The sequence below is a fragment of the Vespa crabro genome, chromosome 21 (genome assembly GCF_910589235.1).
Source record: "Vespa crabro chromosome 21, iyVesCrab1.2, whole genome shotgun sequence".
Lineage (NCBI taxonomy): Eukaryota > Metazoa > Arthropoda > Insecta > Hymenoptera > Vespidae > Vespa > Vespa crabro.
Window position 1 is genome coordinate 4,520,882 of NC_060975.1, and position 22,966 is coordinate 4,543,847.

A 22,966-nucleotide genomic window follows, 5' to 3' on the forward strand; every position below is an offset into this window, starting at 1 on the left:
TCATGCTGAGTGTCTTCGGCGGTGATATTTTAGTGGAAGATTATTGTGGTTTTGGATTAGACCATTTTTGTCACAATAAATGAATAGTTCCGGTGGAAAGTAGCCTGAATTTAATTTACTCAGAATTGAGTCTTCTTCTTGTGAAATAAGGTTTGTAATTAAGCTATTGTTTGTACCATCAATGTTATTAAAATATTTTCTGGTTATTTTGAGAGAAAAACAGTCAATTCTATTGATGTTGGCATTGTTGTAAACAGTCTCGTTTTTTATTCTCCTTTTATAATCTGATTCAGCGGTTCTGTGCTTTCTTAGGCATGATCTCAAGCAAAATCTTTCAAATCTTCTTATTTTTTCAATTATAGTTGGACCTGTATTCCATAATATAGGAACTGCATAAGTTAAAATAGATCTCACCAGTAGTCCATAGCATATTATTTTGGCTTTAGTAGTAAGATTTTTACTGTAAAAAATTCTCGAATTCAGCTTGAAAGCTTTTTTTGCTTTATCTAATTGAACCGAGTAGTGTTTATTCAGTTTTAACAGATGATCTATATGAACTCCCAAATATTTTACGATGCGTTTCTTCGGTATCTCAGTTAATTCGTTGGTGTGGATATCAATAGTTGTTAATTTTAAATTATCTATTTTTGTAACTGCAGAGTATTTGATTTGTTTAACTGATCTTCTGAAAAAAATTAATTCGTTTTTACTTGGGTTGATTTTTAAATTCCAGTTTTTGTATGAACTATTTATATCGTTGATTACTGCCTATAATGTGTATCTGATTTTATCTATGTCCTTCTCTGCTTTATAAATTATTAAGTCGTCTGCGTAAGCGATTGAGCGTAATTTATGAGTTGTTCATGCCAAACTTGTTGATTAGTTCACTGTTGAATATGTTGAATAGGATCGGTGACGGTTCCTTGCTGTAACCTCTTTGATATTTTGAAGGATTTCGATGAGAAATTAGTGCCATTCCACGTGCGAAATGTCTTCCCCTCAATCATGTTAGCAATTAGTAGAATTAAACTCACAGAAAATTTATAGTCGTCTAGCTTATGTATAAGTCCGTTTTTCCATATAGAGTCGAACATTTTTTCTAAGTCCAACAGTACAGCACCAATGGCGTATTCATTATGTAAATAGTTATTCAGATCGGAAGTTAGTTTGTATATAGCGTGAGTAGTGGATAAATTAGATTTAAATCCAAATTGATTATTCGGAATGATGTTATGAACATTAATGTGATCCATGTTTTTCTTGATAATTTTTTCGAATATTTTACTTGTGTTCATAATAGGTCTGTAACTTTGTGGTTTTTCTGGATTTTTCCCTTTTTTTAAAATCGGTAGGACTTTTGCTTGTTTCCATCTATTTGGATAGTATACGTGATTTATGGCGTTGTCGAAAATAATTCTGTACTCGGTAATTATTGATAGTGGTAAATTTTTGATGACTATTGATGGGATTTTGTCAAGACAATAAAAAATTTTATTTTTCAAATTCCTGATAATTGTTCCGACTTCGGTGAACGAGATGAAATATTTTATTTCATTCTTGTTTTGTAGCGGATCATATGCTGGAAAATGATCAGAAAAAGTCATGAAGGTAGATTTGGTATTCCTCATTCTTCGTAAAATATCATGGTACTTGTGTGCGGTATCATCTGCTTTATTTTTATTGATGGTATTTTCATTAGTGTATCTTGGCGAATTGATTCTCTTTAGATACGTGCCCATGACCTCTAATTTTATCATTGGATCAGTGATATGTATTTCATTTTCATAAACTAATTACGGCATTTTTTTACCAATCTCTTGATTGAATTCGTTTTTGTTTAAATCAAGTCGGGAATTTTCAATACTTGTGTGTTTTTGTGATCTTAAATATTTGTTGATGGTCGGAAAAAATTCGTTTGCTTCATTGTAGTTTATGTTTTTGGCTATTGATGACCAATATGATGTAACAGATTTTGATATTTCTATTTGTAGTTGTTTATTAACACTATGCCGTCTGCACGTCTAATCTAGATTTTTTCGTGTCGCACCGGTGGAACTGACTTACATAATTTCGCTTATCGCGGGCAGTTTTTCGAGGTTCTTGTTTACTAATCTTATCGTCAGTTCCCATGTCTCAATCCTGTCTCTCGATTTTCTCGAAATTGTGAGGGTATACATATGTAAATAAATACAAGATTTTTTGTAATACAGATTTTTTGTTTATTTATTAATATTTTGTTGAAAACTTAGTATTTATTTTTTAAATGAAACGAAGCAAAGCAATCTCCGAGGTGAAGCGCAATTCCACAAGATTTACAGATTAAATTAGTTCTCTTAATTTTTTTGTTTTTATAACACACATGACACCTTCTGCGTTTTTGGTTGTTGGTTTCGGAAATATGCATCAGCTGGTGTTTACGAGGCCGGTAAATCTGTTGATTGATTCACGACTGGAAGCACGCCATGTACTCGGGACCTCCAAGTTCTCTTTACCAACAGATGAATGATCTTTTATCCAAGATTCGCATATTTTTAATAAAAAATCATGAAAGTGGAGTTTCTTGGAATCTGTATAATGTTATTGCAGTATGAACACGTTGTATAAAGCGTAATTGAAAAGGTATAATGATATATAAATGAGGTATAAAGGTATAATACACTTTTTTTGACCATTTTATGGTTTTCCGGTATATAGGATAATAGCTAAAAAATTGATCAACTCGATCTACACCCTTCATATATTTATTATAATCCAAAATAGATGTAGGTTTTTTAATCGTACTATTGATTTTTCTGCATTTTTTTGCTGTGTCAACTAAACCGCCATTGTGTATGGTAGAAATTGTTTTTATTATTCTCGTCTTCGTTGCTTTCCATACTTGCACCAGTACTGTTCCTCTTCGTTGATGTTTGGTTTCAAATACATTTAGTTTGCAATTTTTCTACTTTGCCGGTAATCCTCTATTCTTACAAACGCGAATTTTTTTCGTAAGCAAATCTTCCGCAAGTTCCACATTGTTATAGCAGTTGTCCATATACAAGTGATGCCATTTTCCAGTAACATTTTTCAATAGTTTTATCACTATATCCTTTAAAGGTTTTTTAATGCCAGAGTATATTTTGTAACGCGAAATATATCCCGTAACGGAATCACACAGCATCCGGATAAGTATACCGTACTTTTTAATTTTTGAGGGTTTATAAACTTTAAAACTCAATCGCCCACGCCATGGTATAATTCCTTCATCTATTGTAATATTTTGACCAAGATTGAAGTTTTCTTGAAATTTTTTTGTAAAATAATAAATTATACCTTGTACTTTAAACAGTCGGTCGGCATTGGCAGGTATTTTACTATTATCCGAGAAATATAAAAACGATAATATTTGCCGAAATCTATTGTGGAACATCGTTTTACCAAATATTGGTGTTTCTAAAAGTGGATTTGTCGACCAATAATCTTCAATCCTTGGTTTTTTAACGATTTCCATAAGAATAATCAGTCCAAACCATTTTTTTAGTTCGACTGCCGTAACATTGAAAAATTTTGCACTTTTTTTTATCGGGCTTTCTCCTGGTGGAATTTTGATTGTAGTACCTGTTCGTTTCGGTACTAATAAATTCAAACAAGTCGTTCCCTATAAATAGTTCTACGACATCCTCGATATTATTTGTATCTCTGGGAAGTACGTTAGGACCAGAAGATCCTTTGAAAGCATTATTGTTTCTTGGTAAATAAAAATCTGACCACTGTCTATTGTTATCTTCGTCTGATTCTTCTGTATCATTTGGTAACAGTAGTGTCCGCCGAATTCTCTGTCTACATATTTCAGATTCATCCGAAGATATTGCTTCATTTTCCTTTTCTGAAGATGTAATGTCTTCTAGTTCCTCACAATCTTGAAATTCGGATGGAACATCAGACAAGATGTCCACACACTCATCACGTATAATTGTATCTTCTTTTTCGTTTGCCATTGTCGAAGGGCACAGGTTTTTATGAAAACACAAAGTTGCTACATTTGTAATTTACTTACAAAAGTTAGTTAGTTACAGAACACGCAATATTCTTTCGTTCTCCAGTTTTGAATTTGAATTAAATTCTCCACAATGCAGCCATTGGTGCTTGAGCAATAATTTCCGAATGGCACCAAGGTGGAACCGGCACTTATCCGATATTTTTCGCATGGCACCAAGGTGGATTAACACTAAAACTGGACGTTATAGTGTTAATTGCTTTAATTGTTTTTTTAATACGATATGTTTCCTGTTTGCTGTGGTTATATGGGCTTCGGTATCTAATGAAGTGTAGTCTCGTTATTAACAGGTTGAATGCCACGGGGGTCACTGGTGACCGGCACTTGGCTGTGACGCCATGGGTGCCACCGGTGACCGGCGTGCCCAGATTGAAAAAAAAATAAAAAATGTAGACAAATGACAATACTTATATTAGGTTGGTGTGTATGAAATGTCGGATTTTCTTTAATATATTCATTTAAGAATCCGACATTTCATTCGCACTAACCTAATGATTTTTTATAATTATCATCGTTGATGTAGTGGTGTGAGAAAATGAATGCAGTATAAAACATCTGAAAATAGTTTTATTTATACATGTAATATAGTTTTATTATGCGCGCACGTTACGATGTGTCGTATTGAAACATTCTAAACAAAGAAAGGTTGAACCAGCACAGTCTTCTTTACAATATGCCACGACTTTTTTGCTACAGTTTTTTGCAATTTTTTATTTAAATAGTTTATTACAGTTCTCACTTTACGTAATTTATCCCTGTTGTCAGTCTCTTCGTTATTTGCAAAGTGGAGAAATCTAGTGATTTGCAAAAACCTTTTCAGTGGAATACTTTTTTTGAATATGGATGTTTCTATACTGGCTCTTTTAGACCAGTTCATCTGGATTTTGGGTTTTTTTACTTGAGTCATTATTATGCATAATGCAAAGTATATTTTAATTTCATTGTTATCTACTGGGATCCAAGTTTCATCAATTCTCTTTCTTTTATGTTTATAGCTTATTGTTTTTTCTGTGTACCGATTTGTTTCCTGGACAATAATATTCCGAAAAACATTATCAAACATTAGATTAAAAAAGTCTAATTCTATTATTTTTACCTAACTGGTCTAAAATTACTGTTCTGCATATACTCCCAGATTTTTGGTTCGTTATTTTTTTCTTGCTTAAACTATGCCTCCGATAATTGCTGATAAATGCTATCTTCTTCGTCGGAGTCATTTTCAATAATTAATTTTCGTGAACGTTTTCTTACAGGAAGCACAATATCACTGTCCTCACTATCATTATCAAAATGATCTATCGAACCATAATCCGTAATAATAACACACTTCTCTCCACTATTATCAAGATTAGATTTTTTTTTGCTGACATGATGGGTATAAGGGATGTTTTATTTCTTCTAGAGAATATATTCGGAAACGTCTTAACGCAATGAAGATTTAAACTTAACTAAAGTAAGAAATTATCAAGAGCAGTTGAACTACCTGTAGAACTCATTTGTTTTCGTTTGCTCCAAAAATACACCATGAGCAAGGCTTGACTTGCTTATATTTGATTCGAACGCACTACGACAACAAAGTATTACGACTTCGACTCCTGCGTACTGCTAATAACACAAATTCTTCACCACAAATCTGACTCGTGGTTTTCGCTTATGGCACAAATTCCTTACCACGAGTCTGACTCGTGGTTGTAGGGCAAAGGGTTAAGAGTGTTGACTTGTATAACCATACATTGGCCATTTTATAATCAATAAGGGACTTCATCGATTTGTCTGTGTACGGACCTAGATCCAAGATGGAAACTTTTTCCCTCTTGCTCTATATCTATTGATTTCGTTCGCATCAATAATAGATCAGTTTATGCGAACAATATCAGTGTCTAAGAATTGTTATATCATTTTCGTAAAGTAATTGGTCCTTTTCTAGTCCATCGGGGCCAGTTGCTGGTTCAAATTTTATTTGAATGAGTCTTTTCCTTATCTCATTTACTGTTATTTAGATAAGGACTTTTTTGATGTTAATTACCTACTTCCGCTGGTCTAAATTAGGGAGTGTAACTTAAATTTTATGCTTCATAATTTTTAATACAACTCACGAACATTGTCAGTTTTGACATTCGCGTTCCCATATTTGTACCAGGCGCCATTCTCTTTATCATACTTTTCCAGTGGGTCTGGATTTTCTTCAAATAATTTTCATGAGTGTATATTAATACTACTTTCTTTAAGTTTTCATCTTTTTACTTTTTTTATTCAATGCACACCTTATGCTCTTTCGCTTTTTCACCTTTCATTCTGAAGATATTCATCGATTCATTTCTATGAACATGAACATCATTCACTTGTAAGAATATCTTTGAAAGGTCTTCTTTGAGAAACTAGATTGGAGCTAGTTTATCGTCCGGAATTCCCTTTTCGAGCATGCTGTCCATCAGAGTAGTTTCAACAATTTCTTTCCATTTGTCTATTTTTGAAGATGTTGGTGTGATTCTTGCACTACAGGTAGGAAAATCTCTTTGGATTTTATGTGTATTTCGATTTGTTCCACGGCCTTTTTGGCCTTTCTGGCCTTTCTTATCTAGGTTGTTCTCGCTCCGATCCGTTCCTATTTCGGCTATATTCATTGGAAGAGGATGAAGTATTTGTCTCTCATTTTTTTATCTATAATTCAGTATAAACTCGATGTTTATATTGAAATATATGTTTAAATAAACATGTCCAGCTTTTAATTTTCGTAGGACTTCGGTTTCGGTATTTGTCATTCTTTCGTTCTGTTTATCCCGATTTATCTTTCGGGATTACTTGACATTCTATTGTCGACGTTCTTGTCCTTTGTTCTGCTCTTTTTTGTTTAACACTTTGATCGCCATGTTACTTGTAAGCAATAGGATGCGTATGTCCACATTTTTAATTTGCATTTGATATTATATATTTACATAAACTATTCTTAATTATAATTATATATTTTATACTTCTATTTATTATATAAGATTTTTTACATTTTAACTATTATTTATTTCACATACTTGAATAATGCTTTAGAGTGTGATATCTGCAGAGTGTAAAGTATATTTCATCGTGCAATAGTAATAATTTTATCACAGGAAGTAGAAAATCTTTATATTTCATTTTTTACGAATTATACTTCATTACTACACGAATTATTGGTCTTGAATGCATTGAACAGGTCGCAGTTGATGAGATATAATACTACCTTTTTTGGTCATTTAATTGTTTTTCTCAATATTGAGTAATATGATAGATACTGATCAGCAAAATCGACATCGTTCATGTTTAAATTATAGTCTGCAATGCATTTCGGTTTCTGCATGGTTTTATATTTTCTAGTACATTTAATCACTTCAAATTTATGAATTGTTGAAATCATTCGTACTTCTCTTTTATCTTTCCAAATTTGCAACAAAATATCACGTTTTCGTTTGAAAATACTCTTTCCTTTTTTAGACTTAATGACTTTATTTTCAAACATTTTGACAATCTATTAGCGCGTATTATGCCACATATTCGCATTTTATTTTGTAATAAGAATTCAGCAATATTCAAAGTATTATAATAGTTATCCATATAAAGATGGTGCCAATATCCGAAATACGGTGTAAGAATCGTTGTTACAGTGTCCTGGAGTTTTTTGCCTTGTCCACAATAAATTTCTATATTACATATATATCCAGTTTGACTCTCCGATAATATTCGTACAAGTATTCCATATTTAGTGAGCTTTCGTGGATTATACGTCTTAAATTTTAATTTTTCACGCCAAGGGATCATGACTTCATCTAGCGACAGGTTTTAATGAGGAGTATAAACTAAAATAAAAGTATTATTTTATGTTTTCCTTTCGTATTTGTCCCATCAAAATAAATACTCCGAATAAATTTTTTATTTCTGAACATGAGACATTTCTTTATTTTCCTTGTTTAGAATTAACCTTATATTTATGTTCATTTTGTAAATGATAACGATTTGTTTCTTCAGAAATAATTTGGAAAAATTTATCATCAAATATACAATCAACAGCTTCCTTCACAGTGCAGTTTTTTTTTGTAATGATGTACCACAAATTTCTTTAAAAGGTTCTAGATTTGGAAAAATATCCTCATCGGCTCATTCTTTAATTATTCTCATCAGCTTCCATCTCCGAACCTTTACTTTCGCTTGAAACATTATATTTTTTACTCAGTCTTCTTCTATGTCTAATCACATCACTTAATTCAAGAATGTTGCTGTTATCACTGAATTCATTTTCGTCGCAAGTGTTGTTTGGTGCATCGGATAAATCATCAAACAACAATTCACTTTGACTTTCATTTTCATTACGTCTGTGTCATTTTGCTACTTTTATAAAATTAGGGCCTATTATATAAAATAATTTTTGTTATGAATTATCAATAACAAATTGAAAATATAAATGATTTTTAAAAAGCTGTTTTCTTATAAATTAAAACACGAATTTTGAAATTCCAAAATGTACAATAATAAAACACTTCATAAGGTACGGTACGTATGACGATCGGTACAGATTTACTGATGCTATATTGACTAATTATTTTTGCATTTTCGGAATGTCAACATTCAGTTATTTCGCCAATCATTTGTCATAAGAACGCGCAAGGCTTCATTATTCTGGTAACGTAATAAAAACATTTGTCTTTGGTTGCATAAGTCATCGATTCAGTCGAAAATACATGAAAACGAGATATCTCGTGGCCGCACGTTTCGGAAAAAGAGTTGTGCTTGCCGCCGGTACATTTTGTCACTTTTGTGACAAATTGGCAGGCTTTTGAGGAAGGCATGCTGGCGATATACTGTCACATAATTTATCGATTAACAGTATTTAATAACTAAAATGTATCATATAACAGTGATATAATAAACTAAAATATAATAATAATATACTATACTATATAAATATACAAAATATGATAACTAAATATAAAAATAAAAAAAATAAAAATGTAATCATATAATAATTATTCGGCGTACTGGTTTTTAAACAATTAGTTTAGTATTTTGATTAGTCTTCGCGGGTTTTTTATTTTCCCTCTTCCTACGATGCGGACAAGTTTATGATTCCGCAGTTCTGGACATAATCTATCTACCGGATCGCATTTTGGAGCTCTTGGGGTATACATCGAAGAGGGTCCTAGACCAAAAGAATAGCTAGTGCCATACGTGCAAATTATATAATTATTAGTTATACCTGATTCTGGTTCCTCCATTTCAATCTTCGTGTTTAACCATATGTTCAAAACATGTAACAGAAATTTTTTGAATCTAATCTGACTTTTTGAACTTTTTACATAAATTTGGTATGCATTAAACAAGGCTGCATTTATAAAATATAGTACAACTTTCTTCGTCCACTTCTTTGTTTTTAATAAAATTGAGTAATACGACAAGTATTTGTCTGCACGGTCTACGCCCTTCACGTACTTATTATACACAGGTAGGTTTTTTCACGGTCTTGTTTGTTCTTGGGCTTGTGACTTCAACCATATTTGCCGTATGTATACTTGAAATCATATATAATGTCTTTTTTTTTAGTTCGAAATGCTTGCACAAGGATATTAGCTTTCCTGCAAAAGTCCGTGCCGGACTCCTTTAAATTTATATTTTTCAAACAGTGTAGTACACCTCTATGCTTTCGTAATGTTCCGCACACATTTGTTTGTTTTTGTAGCAGCTCTTCTGTGATTGCTACACTATTGTAGTAATTATCCATATAAATATCATGCCACAAGTAAAGGTACGGTGACAGTACCGACAATATGGTTTCTTTTAGTTTTATTCCCCGGGCATAATATATATCAAAGTTACAAATGTAACCAGATCGTGCTTCGCATAACATGCGTACTAATATTCCGTACTTGACAATCTTGTCAGGATTATAAGTGCGGAAGCAAAGCTTTCCGCGCCATGGTATAATAGCTTCGTCTAATGATAATTCTTTTGTTAGTTTATAGACGGTTCGAAATTTATGTTTGAAATGGTCTGTCATGGGTTTAATCTTGTTCAATCGGTCTTGACATTTTTCGTTATCATTGAAATGCCAGTATTTCCAAATTTGGTGAAATCTAATTCTTGGCGTGACTCTTCCGAAAATTAATGGACTTATTGACCAGTATTCATTTTTTTCTGACTTTTTTACTAATCCCATCAGAATTATTAAAGCGAAAAATTTTTTTATCTCCTCAGCGTCTGTATCCGTCCAGTTCCTATCTTTACTTTCTTCGATATCAATTTGTTGCCGTTTGTGATATAGATTCGTTTCAGTTACGAATAATTTCATTAAATATTCTTCACCAAAGAAAAGGTCTACAGCTGATTGTATGCTCCATTCATCAAGCGATATTTGCACTCCTGCTTGTTCCTTACAGTTTTGCATATTACCGGTGCCGTTTGTTCGGGTCCATTCCATTTCCTCTTCGTCGGAAGTACTACTATCCTCCTCATCAGAATCTATTACCGGCTTCATCAAATTTTTCAATTTTCTAACAAAAATTTCGCTTCCACTGTCTGAATCTTCGCTGTCATTTGATTCTGGCGCACTAACATTTGACAGGTTATCGGCGTATATCTCATCGTCACTTTTACTCATTTTTGAGGATTGGATATTTATACGAATATAAATAGGTAGGTATATAGATGGACATAAACAGATAGATATATTATAGTAGATATAATAATCGATACTCTGTAGTCCTAACCGATACCCAGTAGACAAACAAAATTCAGTAGATAAACAATAGATAAACAATGGATGAACAATAAGCAATTGACGCTTTGCAAATATTTGTATACATGAACCCAGCCGGTAACTGATGATTGCGCGAAGTCACGTGTACATGAGTTCAACCGATAACCATTGGCTCGTGAACTCACGAAAGCTTTGAAATGATTATCCTGATTCGAGTAATTCTATGTTCTAATATGTTTATTCAACTTTTCCTACAAGTGCTCTGTAGGATTTAAGTCTGGACTTTGACTTGGCTATTATAAAATGTTGATCTTTCTTTTTGTAAAATATTTTTCTGTTGGAATATCCAGTTCTGTGGTAAGATATTATCTGTTTTTCTAGAATATCCCAATAAAAAAAGCATTTCATTGTATCTTTCTACACAGTGCCCTTAGCAGAAAAACACCTTCAAGCCATGACATGTTCTCTGCCACATATTTTACACTGAGGATTTTATATCGTGAATTATATCTCATTTTTAGGACGATGAACATATTGTATACTATTAGAAGATATCTCTAAAAGTAAATACAATTTACTTTTGTCACTCCATAATACTTTAGACCATTCTTTGATTGTCCAGTTGTGATAGGCTTTTATAAAATCAATCCTAGCCTTCCTATTTTTTGCACTGATGGAATGTTTTTTGCTAAAGTGGCGACCTAATTATTTTGGATCCTTAATATGACGTTTTGCAGTGGAAATATTCTACTGTACTCCATAATTCTATTGTATTTCTCGAATAATTTGGCTTGCAGACTTGCGGGGATCAACGATTGAGATCCTTTTGATAATTTTTGGGACTTTCTTGACGGGGTTTACGATTAACATTGTCTTGAACTTTTTTTCAATGATTCCAAACACTGACCAGTTGTAGAGATATACTAAAACAGCGGGCAACTTCTGATTGACTACTGTATAAATAGTTTTATTTAGAAAATTATCTTGAATGTAAAATTATAAAAATTACACAATTGAGGTTGGTTAGGGCAATTAGGAGAAAAAGTTGTCTTTTTACATTTTCTCATGCCTTTGAACAGCGTTTTCTGTTTGCATAACATAGTTTGCATGTATAATATATTTTGTATCTATGTCCAATACTCTGACCCGAAAAATTTTTTTTAATTTCAATATTATACTGATAAATGAGGACGAGATTATGTTGTATCTGCAGCTCTAATAATTTCATAACTAATAATTTTTTAAACTCATTTTTATGTTCTTTTTTGTCACTACTGTAATGTTCACAACTGCAATTCTGAGGATGAATTATATGCCAAGTTTCCAGGACCATTTCTTTCTTATATGCATTGTTATACACTCTGCGACGAACCTATAAGACACTTTTAATTTTAATGATTATATTTATTATATTGAACTTTTCGTTCAAATATATATTATCATCAGAAATAGTTGATTAAAATATATAAATTTCTATAGTATAAATGTTCACATTTTTGCATAAATAGATGTTTCATTAGAATATCTATCTTTCTATGATATAAGGTGCGACAAAACTGCAGTTCCGGACAAAATGATAGCACATGTGTATTATGTTTAATTTCTCATGAATGGCTTAATATTTTATAATTTTTGATAATAATACATAAATATAACAACGCAAATTGAAAAAAAATAATATTGAATCGGACAAATCTCAACGACCTTCGTACAGGTAGTACACAACCTAAACAGATAAAAATCAAAGGCGAATACAATAGATAGCACACTTATATATATTTATATCTATCCCAAAAACATAATTTGCCTTTGAGTTTACATTAACCCTTTCGCAACGGCGCTCCTGTACAATGTATTTATATATCCAATATATTTACAGCTTTATTTTGAGTTCGCTATTGGAATAAAATAATAATATAATTATGATTTTAATAGTATTTATTCTATGTTATTTTTTAATAATCTTTTATAGTATGATAAATTTTAAAACAGGGATAAATACACAATCCAACATTACATTCTTTGCACTCATAACGTGATTCACGTTTCCTATTGTTTTTACTGCAAACAGCGCATCTTCGTACTTTATTTTTCCCTTCGAATGTATACGAAGTAGGAAAGTGTCTTTCTGTGAGTCTTGTAGAATTATCATCAGTAGAATTAAAACTTGTATTAAAAGAATGTCACTATATTGATTTTTGATATTTTGCAAGTAATTGCTCAATTAATTTTAAATAAAATTTCACCATAGATATAGTTACACCAGTCTTCAACTTCTATAAGCAATAAGCTTTCCATATACACATATCTATCATGTGCACGATATATTTTTTGTACTATTTTGTACTTTTACGTGTTGAAGCAATTGTGTTTAATACCATGTCCGTATTATCAACTTCTCCTATGAAATTATTATAATCATGTATACAAGCTGGTTTTCGTACTATTTTTTCTTTTATAGAACATTTTGGTACACTTACGAACTTATCTAAGTGCATAGTGGATAACATAAAAATCTCCTTTTTATCTATCCAACAATAAAGTCTGTGCCGTATATTGTTGGCGGCAGCCTCTATAAACCAACAACTGACTGCCGTATCTAGACGACGTCAGCCGCTATAAATTAATAAATGACTGCCGTGTATAAATGGCGTCAACCTTCGTGTGCCAAAAAATGACTGTCGTATGTAGATGGCATCAGCCACTTTTTTTTTTTTTTTTTTTTGTTTCGTCAGGAGGAAAAACCTTCATAGGCCCCCCGAGACCGATACTCAGGGGAGTGTCGGATTCAACCCGCCTGGGATTGCTCCCAGGGACGGATCGCTTACCGACTAAAAAACCTCCCGATTCCTATTACTACCATGCAGAGGAGAGAGGGGGAGTGGGCGGAATTACGCGTGTGCGTATTACAAATTCATCCAGTACCCCTCCTCGGTGAGCCAGGCCGGCATTCGCCTTGCTCGCATCCATTCACTCATCCACATTTATACTACTACGGCGCACTCAACAGGGACCGACGAGTCTCTGGAGACGCAATTACTCTCTAACTATATACATATTGGCCTGATCCTCACCCCATGGTGCTCTGATCAGGCCCATTCATATCCTTACGTCTATGTAGAGGCGACGCTTGAGTCAGGCGCCGCCTGAGCCGCTCGGAGCCTTGCCCGAGGTGGTCGCACTGGAGCTACTCTCCTATGCGGCCTATCGTTCGCACTCCCGTCATCACGCACTTCCGCACGCTCACATACACGCCCTTTTCGCGCCCGTTCTCTGCGCCTTTCAGCGTCCTCTTTGGCACGCATAACCCGTCCAGCGAAGGTTCGAAAGGCAGCCCATCCTCCCGGAACTGTCAGGGAGACCCTGACAATCGCGGGAAGGGATAGCCGCCCTCCCCCCATCGCATTCACCAACTCACTCCTGTCATCCGTCCACGCTGGGCAGTCGACCAGGGTGTGCTCTGCCGTATCTTCACTCTCTCCGCAGTGGAAGCACTGCGGGGTGGGGATCTTCCTAATTTTAAACAGATACGCTGCGAAACAGCCATGGCCGGTCATCAGCTGCGTGGTATGAAATGTCGTTCTTATACAGAACGGCCTTTCAATCCACTCAGCCAACCATTCGGCAATAGCCGTCCGCACGCGTTCTCCCGTTGTCGCCGGGGACTCAAGAAGCTCAATCTCCTCAGCCCTCCATGCCTCTACTGCCCTCCTTCTGGCAAGAGCACCCAATACCGCCTTAGTACACGGGGGAACAGGTTCCTCCGCGTCTCTAATAGCCGCATACGTCTCCGCCAGTCGGGGTGCCAGATGCTTAAGAGGAATAATCCCCGCAATCATCATAGACGCATGGAAGGAGACCGTCCGGTATGCACAGCACACCCGGATCGCAACCTTCCTCTGGAGGCTCCGAACAGCCCGCCCGATTCTCGTGTCTTCCGCGACAGCACGCCACCACACCGGCGCCCCATAAAGGAGCACCGAGTGGATCACGCTGCCGTATAGCCGTCGCCTATTCTCCCCCTGTCCATGAAGGTTCGGAAGGATCCTCCTAAGGGACCGAAGAATACCCTCCGCTTTAGGGATTAGGGCCTCGAAGTGGGGCCTGAACGACATTCTCGAGTCTATAATTATTCCCAGGTACTTTACCCTGGTCTTAACTTCTACGGAAACCCCTCTAAGGCAAATCTTAGGGGGCGGGACATTCCTGCGTCTACGGAGGGCAGAGGCAGGGAAGACCATGGCCTCCGTCTTTTGCGGTGCCACTTTAAGACCCAATCCCTCAATTTCCTTGACTATTACGTCAAGGTCCCGTTCGGCGTTCATGATGGCCTGTGACAGGTCCCATCCCGATGACAGCAGGGCCGTGTCATCCGCATAGCAGACAACACGGGAGCCTCCTGGCATCGGGGTTCGGAGGACACTGTCATACGCAATGTTCCACAACGTAGGGCCCAAGACGGATCCCTGTGGTACTACACAGAACACGTGTCTTTCCACCTCGCAGCCATGTCTGTCTTTGTATACTATGGCGCGATTGTCCAGGTAGCTCCTGATGATATTCACCAGGTAGCATGGAAAGTTCTCACGCTCCATCGCCCTCACAATAACCGCCCACGGTAAGGAGTTGAAGGCGTTCGAGATATCCAAACTCACCAGTATGACGACATTCCTGTCTCGCGTCGATGCCTCCACGAAGTTTTTCACCTCGAGGATGGCATCCACGGTTGATCTTCCCGTCCTAAACCCATACTGTGATGGCGCCAGGGTTCGAGTCTCCTCTAGGTAGCTGTTGATTCGACCAACAACTACCCGCTCGAATAGTCCCCAGTTCGCCAATCACGCATATGGGTCTATATGACCCTGGTGAGTCCGGGGACGCGTCCCTATTCTTTCTGATAAGGACGAGCCTCGCTATCTTCCACGGTGTCGAGAACCTTCCTGCCGACAAGCATGCAGAGAAGCACCGCGCCAACCCTTTCCCACAGTGTGTCGACGCAGCGCGCACAACCACACCCGGTATTCCATCCAGTCCAGGAGCCTTTCTTCCTGTTCCTTTCCTGGCGGCAGCCAAGACCTCCTCCACAGAGATAACCACCTCTGATGGTGCGGGATCCTGCGGCTCATCAATTCCCGGTCCTCCTGGGAATAACTCGGAGAGGATATTCTCCAGTACTTCAGCCTCTAGGGTTTCAGTTACTGGTGGGGCATAAGGTTTAAGCTTCCCTAATACCAGTTTATAGGGTCTGCCCCATGGGTCATCCTCTATGGAGTCCAACAGGTCCCTCCAAGAGTTCTTCTTGGCTTCCCTGATCGCCTTAGTTAGTGCCCTCTTTGCGTCTCTTCGAGCGTCCAGGCACTGCACTATTTCATCACTGTTCTTCTTCTTCCTGGCTCTGGACAGTTCGTCCGACCACCAGTAAGTACACTTATTAACGCGGGTTTGCCCCCTCACCCGGGGCATGGCCATGTCGCATGCTTCTTTCATTGTGGACTGTGCCCACTTCACCATCTTGTCCACACAGTCCACTCCGGTCATACTCCCTCCGTGCATATTTCCACCTGTCCACTCTCCTGAGATGAGGGCTGCAGCAAGGTAGTCCTTATCTAAAGCGTTAACCTTTCATCGAAGGCGCTTTTTATCTCGTGGACGAGAATTTCGGACCCCTGCAGCCTCGTGCCTATATCTATATCTTATATATAGGTGGTCCGAAAGGGACTCAGCCTCTTCCACCCTCCAGTCCGAGAGGCGGACGCCGGCCGCCGGCGTGCCCCACGTTAGATCTATAACGCTCGACCCTTGTGGTCGAACGCACGTGGGACAGCCAGCCCGGCTCAGCAGATCCAGATTCACTCTGTTGGCCCAGATGCATAGCAACTCACCTCTACGGTTGCTCCTGCCTTCTGGGTCCCATCTGCTGGACCGGGCATTAAAATCGCCAGCCACCAGCGCTGGGAGAGCGGGGAATGTTCCTAGGAGCTCTTCGAGCTCATCAAGGAGTCTATTGAACATCGTGATATTCTCGCTGGGAGGAAAGTATACTGAAACTACCAGCGAGTCCCCCCATTTAATGGCTACGTAAAAGAGACTCCGACGCACCAGGCTGCAGGGTCTTCTACTCTCGCCCACGAGCACCGCGAAGAGTGCGGTCCCTCTTAGGGATGAGAACCATCTCTCATCCCTCGGAGGAACCCACCATGGTTCCGCAATGATCGCGAGCTCCACACTGTCCTCGCGCATGCGCTGTGCCAGCAAGTCCTGTGCACGGCGTGCGTGGTTCAGGTTCACTTGTATTACAGTGGAGGCCATTGTCTATAGATCCTCCACTGTAACTACCTTTACTTAGGTGCCTGGAACACTTTATTCCACCTCCATTTCATCATGCACCTGTCTCTTCTCGGTCGCTTTACCGTTTTTCTTCCCGCACTTGTCAGCGATTTTGTTCGAGTCTCCCTGTGTTCTTGTTTCTTCAGGGCAAACGTCTGGTGCCCCTGCATACACCTTGTCCACCCATTTCCTGGGAGGCACTACCGGGCACTCCCAAGAACCGGCACGGTGGTTGGTCGGCTTCCGGCCGGCATCTGTACAGACAGGGCACGATGCCTTGTCCGTACACATTTTGGCTATGTGTCCCGTTTTCCCGCAGACGTAACAGACGTCTGTCCTGGACTTTTCAGCCGAGCACATCGCCGCAATATGTCCTCGTGCGAGGCATCGATGGCATCTGAGGGGGGACTGTCTAATCTCACGCACCCTCACCGTCGAAATCCCTATTTGTAATTTGCCCTTATCCAGGGCCGCACGCGTGATAGGCACATGCGCGGAGACGATGGTCTCGCCTAGTCTACCCCTGCCAATTCTTATTTCCCCTATCTTGATCAGGTTGGGGTCCGTTCCGGATTTTATTTCCAGAAGCGCGTTCCTAATGATGGTCCTGTTTGCCCACGCATCCAGGCCCACCAGTTTTATGGTGCTCGTGCGCACGGGGCGAGTAATTTTCGCTCCCGGGACAGTATTCCTGATGGCCTCCGCCATTCGGTCAGCCTTCTCGTTCGCGCCTTTGCCTCGTATCTTCCAGATAAAGGCACCTGTGAGGCCTCTCTTACAGGGCAGATTGGTGATCCCCAGGTCCTTCAAATTGACCGCGTTTACCGCCCGGCCAAGCGCATCCCTATATGTCATCTCCTCGGTGCAGGACAGGGAAACAGCCGCAACTTCTCTTTCTCTCTGCCTGTTCCTTTTCCTACGCTGCGCGCCACTCCTCTTTTTCTTTCCCTTCTTGGGGGCCACTTGTCCCCGCAAGGGTTGAGGATCGTTGCCTTCCTTTCTTAGTGCAGCTCGGGGGAGTGGATTCGCCTCCCTCCTCTGGGCCCGTCTCTCCTTTCGGCCAAGTACCTGCACAAAGTCGCCCTGCGGGGTTAGTGTCCTAGCTACACTTACCTGATTCGCAGGAGGACGCGTGGATACAGCACGGACTGTAGGGCCTTTATGTGGCCCGCCAGCTCCATTGGCTGATCCACTCGCTGTCTGCTGCCGTTGCTGTTGCTGCTGCTGCTGTTGTCGCTGCTGCTGCTCTCGCTGCTGCTGCTGTTGTTGTTGTTGCGGCTGCTGTCGCAGTTGTTGCTGCTGCTGTTGTTGTTGTTGCGGCTGCTGTCGCAGTTGTTGCTGCTGTTGTTGCGGCTGCTGCGGGTGTTGCTGATTAAAACGGAATGACTCCGTCATCAGCCTGATCGCCTCAATCAGCTGCTGAATCTCCGGTGTCGTTGATTCGCTCCTCGCAGCAACTGGTCTTGGTTCCTTCGCCCTTTCCTTCTTAAGGCGGGCAAGTTCCTCTGCCATCTCTTTCTTCCGCAGTTCCAGGGCCCTCAATTCAGCCTTCAGCTGCACAATTGCCTCCTGTGTTGACGGAGGGTCCCCATCTCCTGCTTGGAATCTGTCCAGTAGTGTTTGGTGGATCTTCACTACGTAGCTATTGGAGCTCTTTATCTTCCCAGAGATAGATCCCTTGATGTTTCCGCACTTCCTTCTCTCGGCGTCATTCATCTGGATCTGCCTCGTTGCAATCTCCAATAGCCTGCAGGTCTCCACTTGAGGTAGCTGGGCCACTGTCGGGACTTCCGTACTCCACCCAACCACGTCAACTCCTGTCTCCTCTTCTTCAGAGGAGTAGGTCACAGGCTTCGCCCGCTTACTCCTCCTAAAGCTAATAGGAGACCTCTGTCCGGAAAGCCGCACCCTATACACGGCCCTGGCAACCTTTTGCCATTCTTCCAGGTTTTCCTCTTCTGGTCTTGAACTTCCTGGCATGTTAGATACACCACAGGCCAGGTCGCCTACCTGTGATGCCCTTCCTGACGCAGAGACCAGAGCTGGGGCCAGGTTGCCTACCCCGAGCTCCTGGCAGTTGGTTGACGACGGAGGGTGGCCTGCCCTATCACCACCTGACACCGCCGTGGCATGGGTATCCCTCCCACGCCCGCTGATTACTTTACCTAAACAACTCATCATATATTTTAATTATTGGTTGGGAGCCAGGCTCCCCATTGGAAAGGAAAGGAAAAGAAGAATGCTAGTGAGAGAGAGAGAAAGGGTAGGAAAGATGTGATAGGACAGCAAAAAAGAGAGGAATAGCCATACAAGAACATTTACACATCATTCATACCATCCCTTTTAGTCGCCTCTTACGACAAGCAGGGAATACTGTGGGAGTATTCTACTGCCCCATACTTACAGGGGGGGTTCCCCCTACCCACAGGGGAAGCATCAGCCACTATGATGCACCAAGTGACTGCCGTATATAGACGGCACCCGTCGCGAAAGGGTTAATTATGTGTAGAACCTCCTTTATTTTCTACTACTTCAATCATACGTTTAGGTAATGATTTAAATAACTGTCGGATTTTATTTTAGATAAATTGTCCCTTTCTATTTTAAGAGATTTTCTTAGCTCGTGAATATTATTAAATTATTTACTATTCTTATATATTACTCTTGCAAGCTCTGTTCAAATATTTTCAATAATATTTAAATCTGGAAAGCGTACAGGCCATGGCAGAAAAGATATATTTCCCGCAAAATATGTTTCAATAATTTTTACATAATGAATTTAGCATTATCTTGTTGAAAGATAAAACTATTTGTTATTATTTGTTCATTGTGCTTATTAATTTGTTTTTGAATTAATCTCAAGTATTTTTACCTGTTCATTTTCCCCTGAGTTGATTGCAAATCAGTTTTACAGTTATATCCTATTGTGGCTCAAACCATCAGATTACCTTCACTCATTTGTTGCTTAGTTTTTCTAACTTCTTTCTTTCTTAGATTGTGGTAATAGCACACAAATCTATGTGGGCCATCTAAATTAAATTTTTTGTCATCAGTGAATAATACTTTTCTCCATTTCTTTTTCCACTGTACTCAGTTTCTTGCAAACTGCAAACGTTGCTCCTTATTATTTTGTTAATGGATTATTTCTCAATTTTTCTTGTTGTACAAGTTGAATTTGACAATAAAAGAATAGCTTGCTTTTCACAGTTTGATAAGGTTGGTGGCCTTTTTTTTCATAATTATCCGGATCTTTATAAATTATCCGGATAAATTATAAATGACCTTACGACTTCTTTGTACTATTCTCGAAATTTTTGAAATTGTCAAGTTTTGAGTTCTTAAAGTAATAATTTTTGCAACCTCTTTTTCATTGAGTTTATTACCTCGGCCCATTTTTCAAAATGCTTAAAATACGCGACACTAGTTGTTGCTTATTTGTCTGAAGTTGAGTCTTATTTTCCAAATAAGATTCTTTACATTTGTCTGTTTACATTTTGTACTAGGAAGGGCAATCAAATTCGACCGATTCAATGCCAGTTTTTTTGTCTTGCATCGTTACATGTAATATTTTTCAAAATTAAAAAATCTTGAGCTATCTTTGAGAAATTAAAAATAACACACGCGTGTTATCATTTTATCCGGGACTGTATAAGACACTGCATATTTCGGATAGAGAAATAGGAAAGGAATCAATGAAAACATATATTTTCTATTTATTAACACTTTGCCGTCCGCACTTCTCGTAAAAATTTATTCGCTTGGCGCCGGCAGCGCTAATTCGGATTACTTGGCTTGTCGCCGGCCGTTCTTGACATTATTGGAAGATTATAAAGCGTTAAGTTTTACTAACCTCATCGTTAGTTCTCATAAATTCTCAACCCTGTTCCCCTACTTTCATGAAATATCGAAGATATACATACGTAAATAAATACAAAATTTGTTTGTTTTATATATTTGTTTATTTGCATTTTCTTTGGTACTTAGTATTTCTTTTTCATATGGTATGCAGCAAAACAGTCTCCAAGATGTTTTTTTTTGTTTTTTTTTTGTTTTTTTTTTGTTTCGTCAGGAGGAAAAACCTTCATAGGCCCCCTGAGGCCGGTACTCAAGGGAGTGTCGGATTCAAATCGCCTGAGCATACTCTCAGGTTCGGATTGCCTACCGACTAAAAAACCTCCCGATACTTATTACTAACTGGCTGAGGAGAGAGGGGGTGGGCGGTATCGCGCATAAGCGTATTACAAATTCGCCCAGTATCCCTCCTCGGTGAGCCAGGACGGTATACGCCTTGCTCTCATTCATTCATCTACATTCATACCAAAACTAAATACGGCGCACTCGACAGGGGCCCACGAGCCCCCAGAGACGCAATTACTCTCTGCCTATATACATACATATTGACCTGATCCCCACCCCATGGTGCTCTGACCAGGCTCATTTACGCCTGTATACACACACTGTATGTATACACACACTCACACCTAGAGGGAGGCGACGCGTGAGCCAGACCCCGCCTGAGCTGCTCGGAACCTTGCCCGAGGTAGCTGCACTGGAGCTACTCTCCTATGCGGCCTATCGTTCATACTCCTGTCTACATACACACCCGTACGCTCAATCTTCTTGCATCCGTTCCTTGCGCCTCTCAGCACGTATCCTCCTTTGTACGTATAAACCGCCCTGCGAAGGTCTGGAAGGCCGCTCATCCCCTCGGGACAGTATATTGTGAAGGTGGACACCCGTAGGGTGCCTGCACCTATGCTACCTCGCCCATTCGGGCATACGCTACGGAACCATCCACTAGCAGCAACCACCACGGCCAAGTGACTCGACTCGGAAAAACCCAAAACTCCTGCCAGTGGGCAGGGTGAGCAGTTTAGCCACGACCAGCATCCTCGCAGCAACGGATCACCACGGTGATGCCAGCCGCGCCCACGGGGAACCACGGGGAGGTCCACTCACAGTGCCACGATCCTTGGCACTTGTTCCGTAGGATGGGATGGGTTTGGAAGGATAGTAGGTTTAGGGGAGAGAGTTGGGTGATAGGGAGGAGAAAAAAAAATAGGGAGTTGCGTTCGAGCATCTCCGACCCTATCCTGTTCGAGAATGGGTTTACCTGAGAAGATTACAAGCTCCCACTCCCATCACCAGGACTTCGACAATCCCAGCTGAACAGGACTTGCGAACTAACAACCCTTGATAAGGAGGGTTTCCTTACAGAACTCCGCGAAGAGGGAGAAACCTCGGCCGTGGAGACAAGATGCCTCGCTACCTCTGGCCATCTTCTTCCACGGAGAATTTCTTCCAAAGCCACTCTCTGTGGTCCAAAAACCGGACAGTCGACGATGTGGTGCGAAACCGTGTCCTCTTCGCCACACTCGCATATTCCTTCCGTGGTGATGTTCAGTGATGTCAGCTTGGCCTTAAAAGCTCTATGTCCTGTAATAAGCTGAGATGTGAAGTGGTTAGGAGAGACGAAACGGGCACCCATCCTTTCCTTGATGTCCGGGAAATACGCGTACGTTGTCCTTACCTTGGGGGAGTTCTCCCATCTAGACTGCCAATCCCTGAAAATTTCTTCTTCAACCTGTCTCTGTATCGCGCGCTTAATCTTCGTGCCTTCAGTCTCTGCGTAGCTATCTCTGTGTCCCTATTTCTCCTAATTTCATATATTCTCCTTCGTTTACATAGCTGGAGGTCTATCGGGGGCTCTGCTGCTACGACGCAGAGAGATTCCGTGGCGGTTGTGCGGTACGCGGATGTAACCGAGATGAGGACCGTGTAGCACGCTCGCCCGTTTATTCCTTTAGCTGTACTATCCATTCTGCAAAAATTAGTATTATAGGGAGTTAAGCTCCCCAAAGGAAAGGAAAGGAACGGAAGGGAGC

General features: G+C 39.5%; 4 protein-coding genes across 4 annotated transcripts; all 4 read right to left on the reverse strand.

The window, feature by feature from the left end:
• Positions 1-1,739, reverse strand: LOC124431579. Its single transcript, XM_046979649.1, has 2 exons — positions 889-1,739; positions 1-685 (listed from the first exon to the last, which is right to left on the reverse strand). Exons 1-2 carry the CDS (start codon positions 1,737-1,739, stop codon positions 1-3), a joined length of 1,536 nt encoding a protein of 511 aa, XP_046835605.1.
• Positions 1,740-2,403: 664 nt separating this feature from the next.
• LOC124431580 lies at positions 2,404-3,977 on the reverse strand. The gene is made up of 3 exons (XM_046979650.1): positions 3,690-3,977; positions 2,971-3,637; positions 2,404-2,567 (listed from the first exon to the last, which is right to left on the reverse strand). The coding sequence occupies exons 1-3, from the start codon at positions 3,975-3,977 to the stop codon at positions 2,404-2,406; spliced, it is 1,119 nt and encodes a 372-aa protein (XP_046835606.1).
• A 5,568-nt stretch (positions 3,978-9,545) lies between these two features.
• On the reverse strand, positions 9,546-10,655 carry LOC124431581 (piggyBac transposable element-derived protein 4-like). Its single transcript, XM_046979651.1, has one exon. The coding sequence runs from the start codon at positions 10,653-10,655 to the stop codon at positions 9,546-9,548; it is 1,110 nt and encodes a 369-aa protein (XP_046835607.1).
• Positions 10,656-17,114: 6,459 nt separating this feature from the next.
• LOC124431582 lies at positions 17,115-19,259 on the reverse strand. The gene is made up of 2 exons (XM_046979652.1): positions 18,337-19,259; positions 17,115-18,189 (listed from the first exon to the last, which is right to left on the reverse strand). Exons 1-2 carry the CDS (start codon positions 19,257-19,259, stop codon positions 17,115-17,117), a joined length of 1,998 nt encoding a protein of 665 aa, XP_046835608.1.
• Between the last annotated feature and the right edge of the window lie 3,707 nt (positions 19,260-22,966).

Coding starts and splice junctions, on each gene's coding strand:
- LOC124431582 (XM_046979652.1), bottom strand. CDS start 19,259: ATGAGTTGTTTAGGTAAAGTAATCAGCGGGCGTGGGAGGGATACCCAT. Junction 18,190..18,336: donor CAACAACAACAACAGCAGCA/GCAGCGAGAGCA, acceptor GAATCAGGTAAG/TGTAGCTAGGACACTAACCC.
- LOC124431579 (XM_046979649.1), bottom strand. CDS start 1,739: ATGGGCACGTATCTAAAGAGAATCAATTCGCCAAGATACACTAATGAA. Junction 686..888: donor CCTATTCAACATATTCAACA/GTGAACTAATCA, acceptor AATTTTTTTCAG/AAGATCAGTTAAACAAATCA.
- LOC124431581 (XM_046979651.1), bottom strand. CDS start 10,655: ATGAGTAAAAGTGACGATGAGATATACGCCGATAACCTGTCAAATGTT.
- LOC124431580 (XM_046979650.1), bottom strand. CDS start 3,977: ATGGCAAACGAAAAAGAAGATACAATTATACGTGATGAGTGTGTGGAC. Junction 3,638..3,689: donor AAGGATCTTCTGGTCCTAAC/GTACTTCCCAGA, acceptor AACTATTTATAG/GGAACGACTTGTTTGAATTT. Junction 2,568..2,970: donor TACGAAAAAAATTCGCGTTT/GTAAGAATAGAG, acceptor AACATTATACAG/ATTCCAAGAAACTCCACTTT.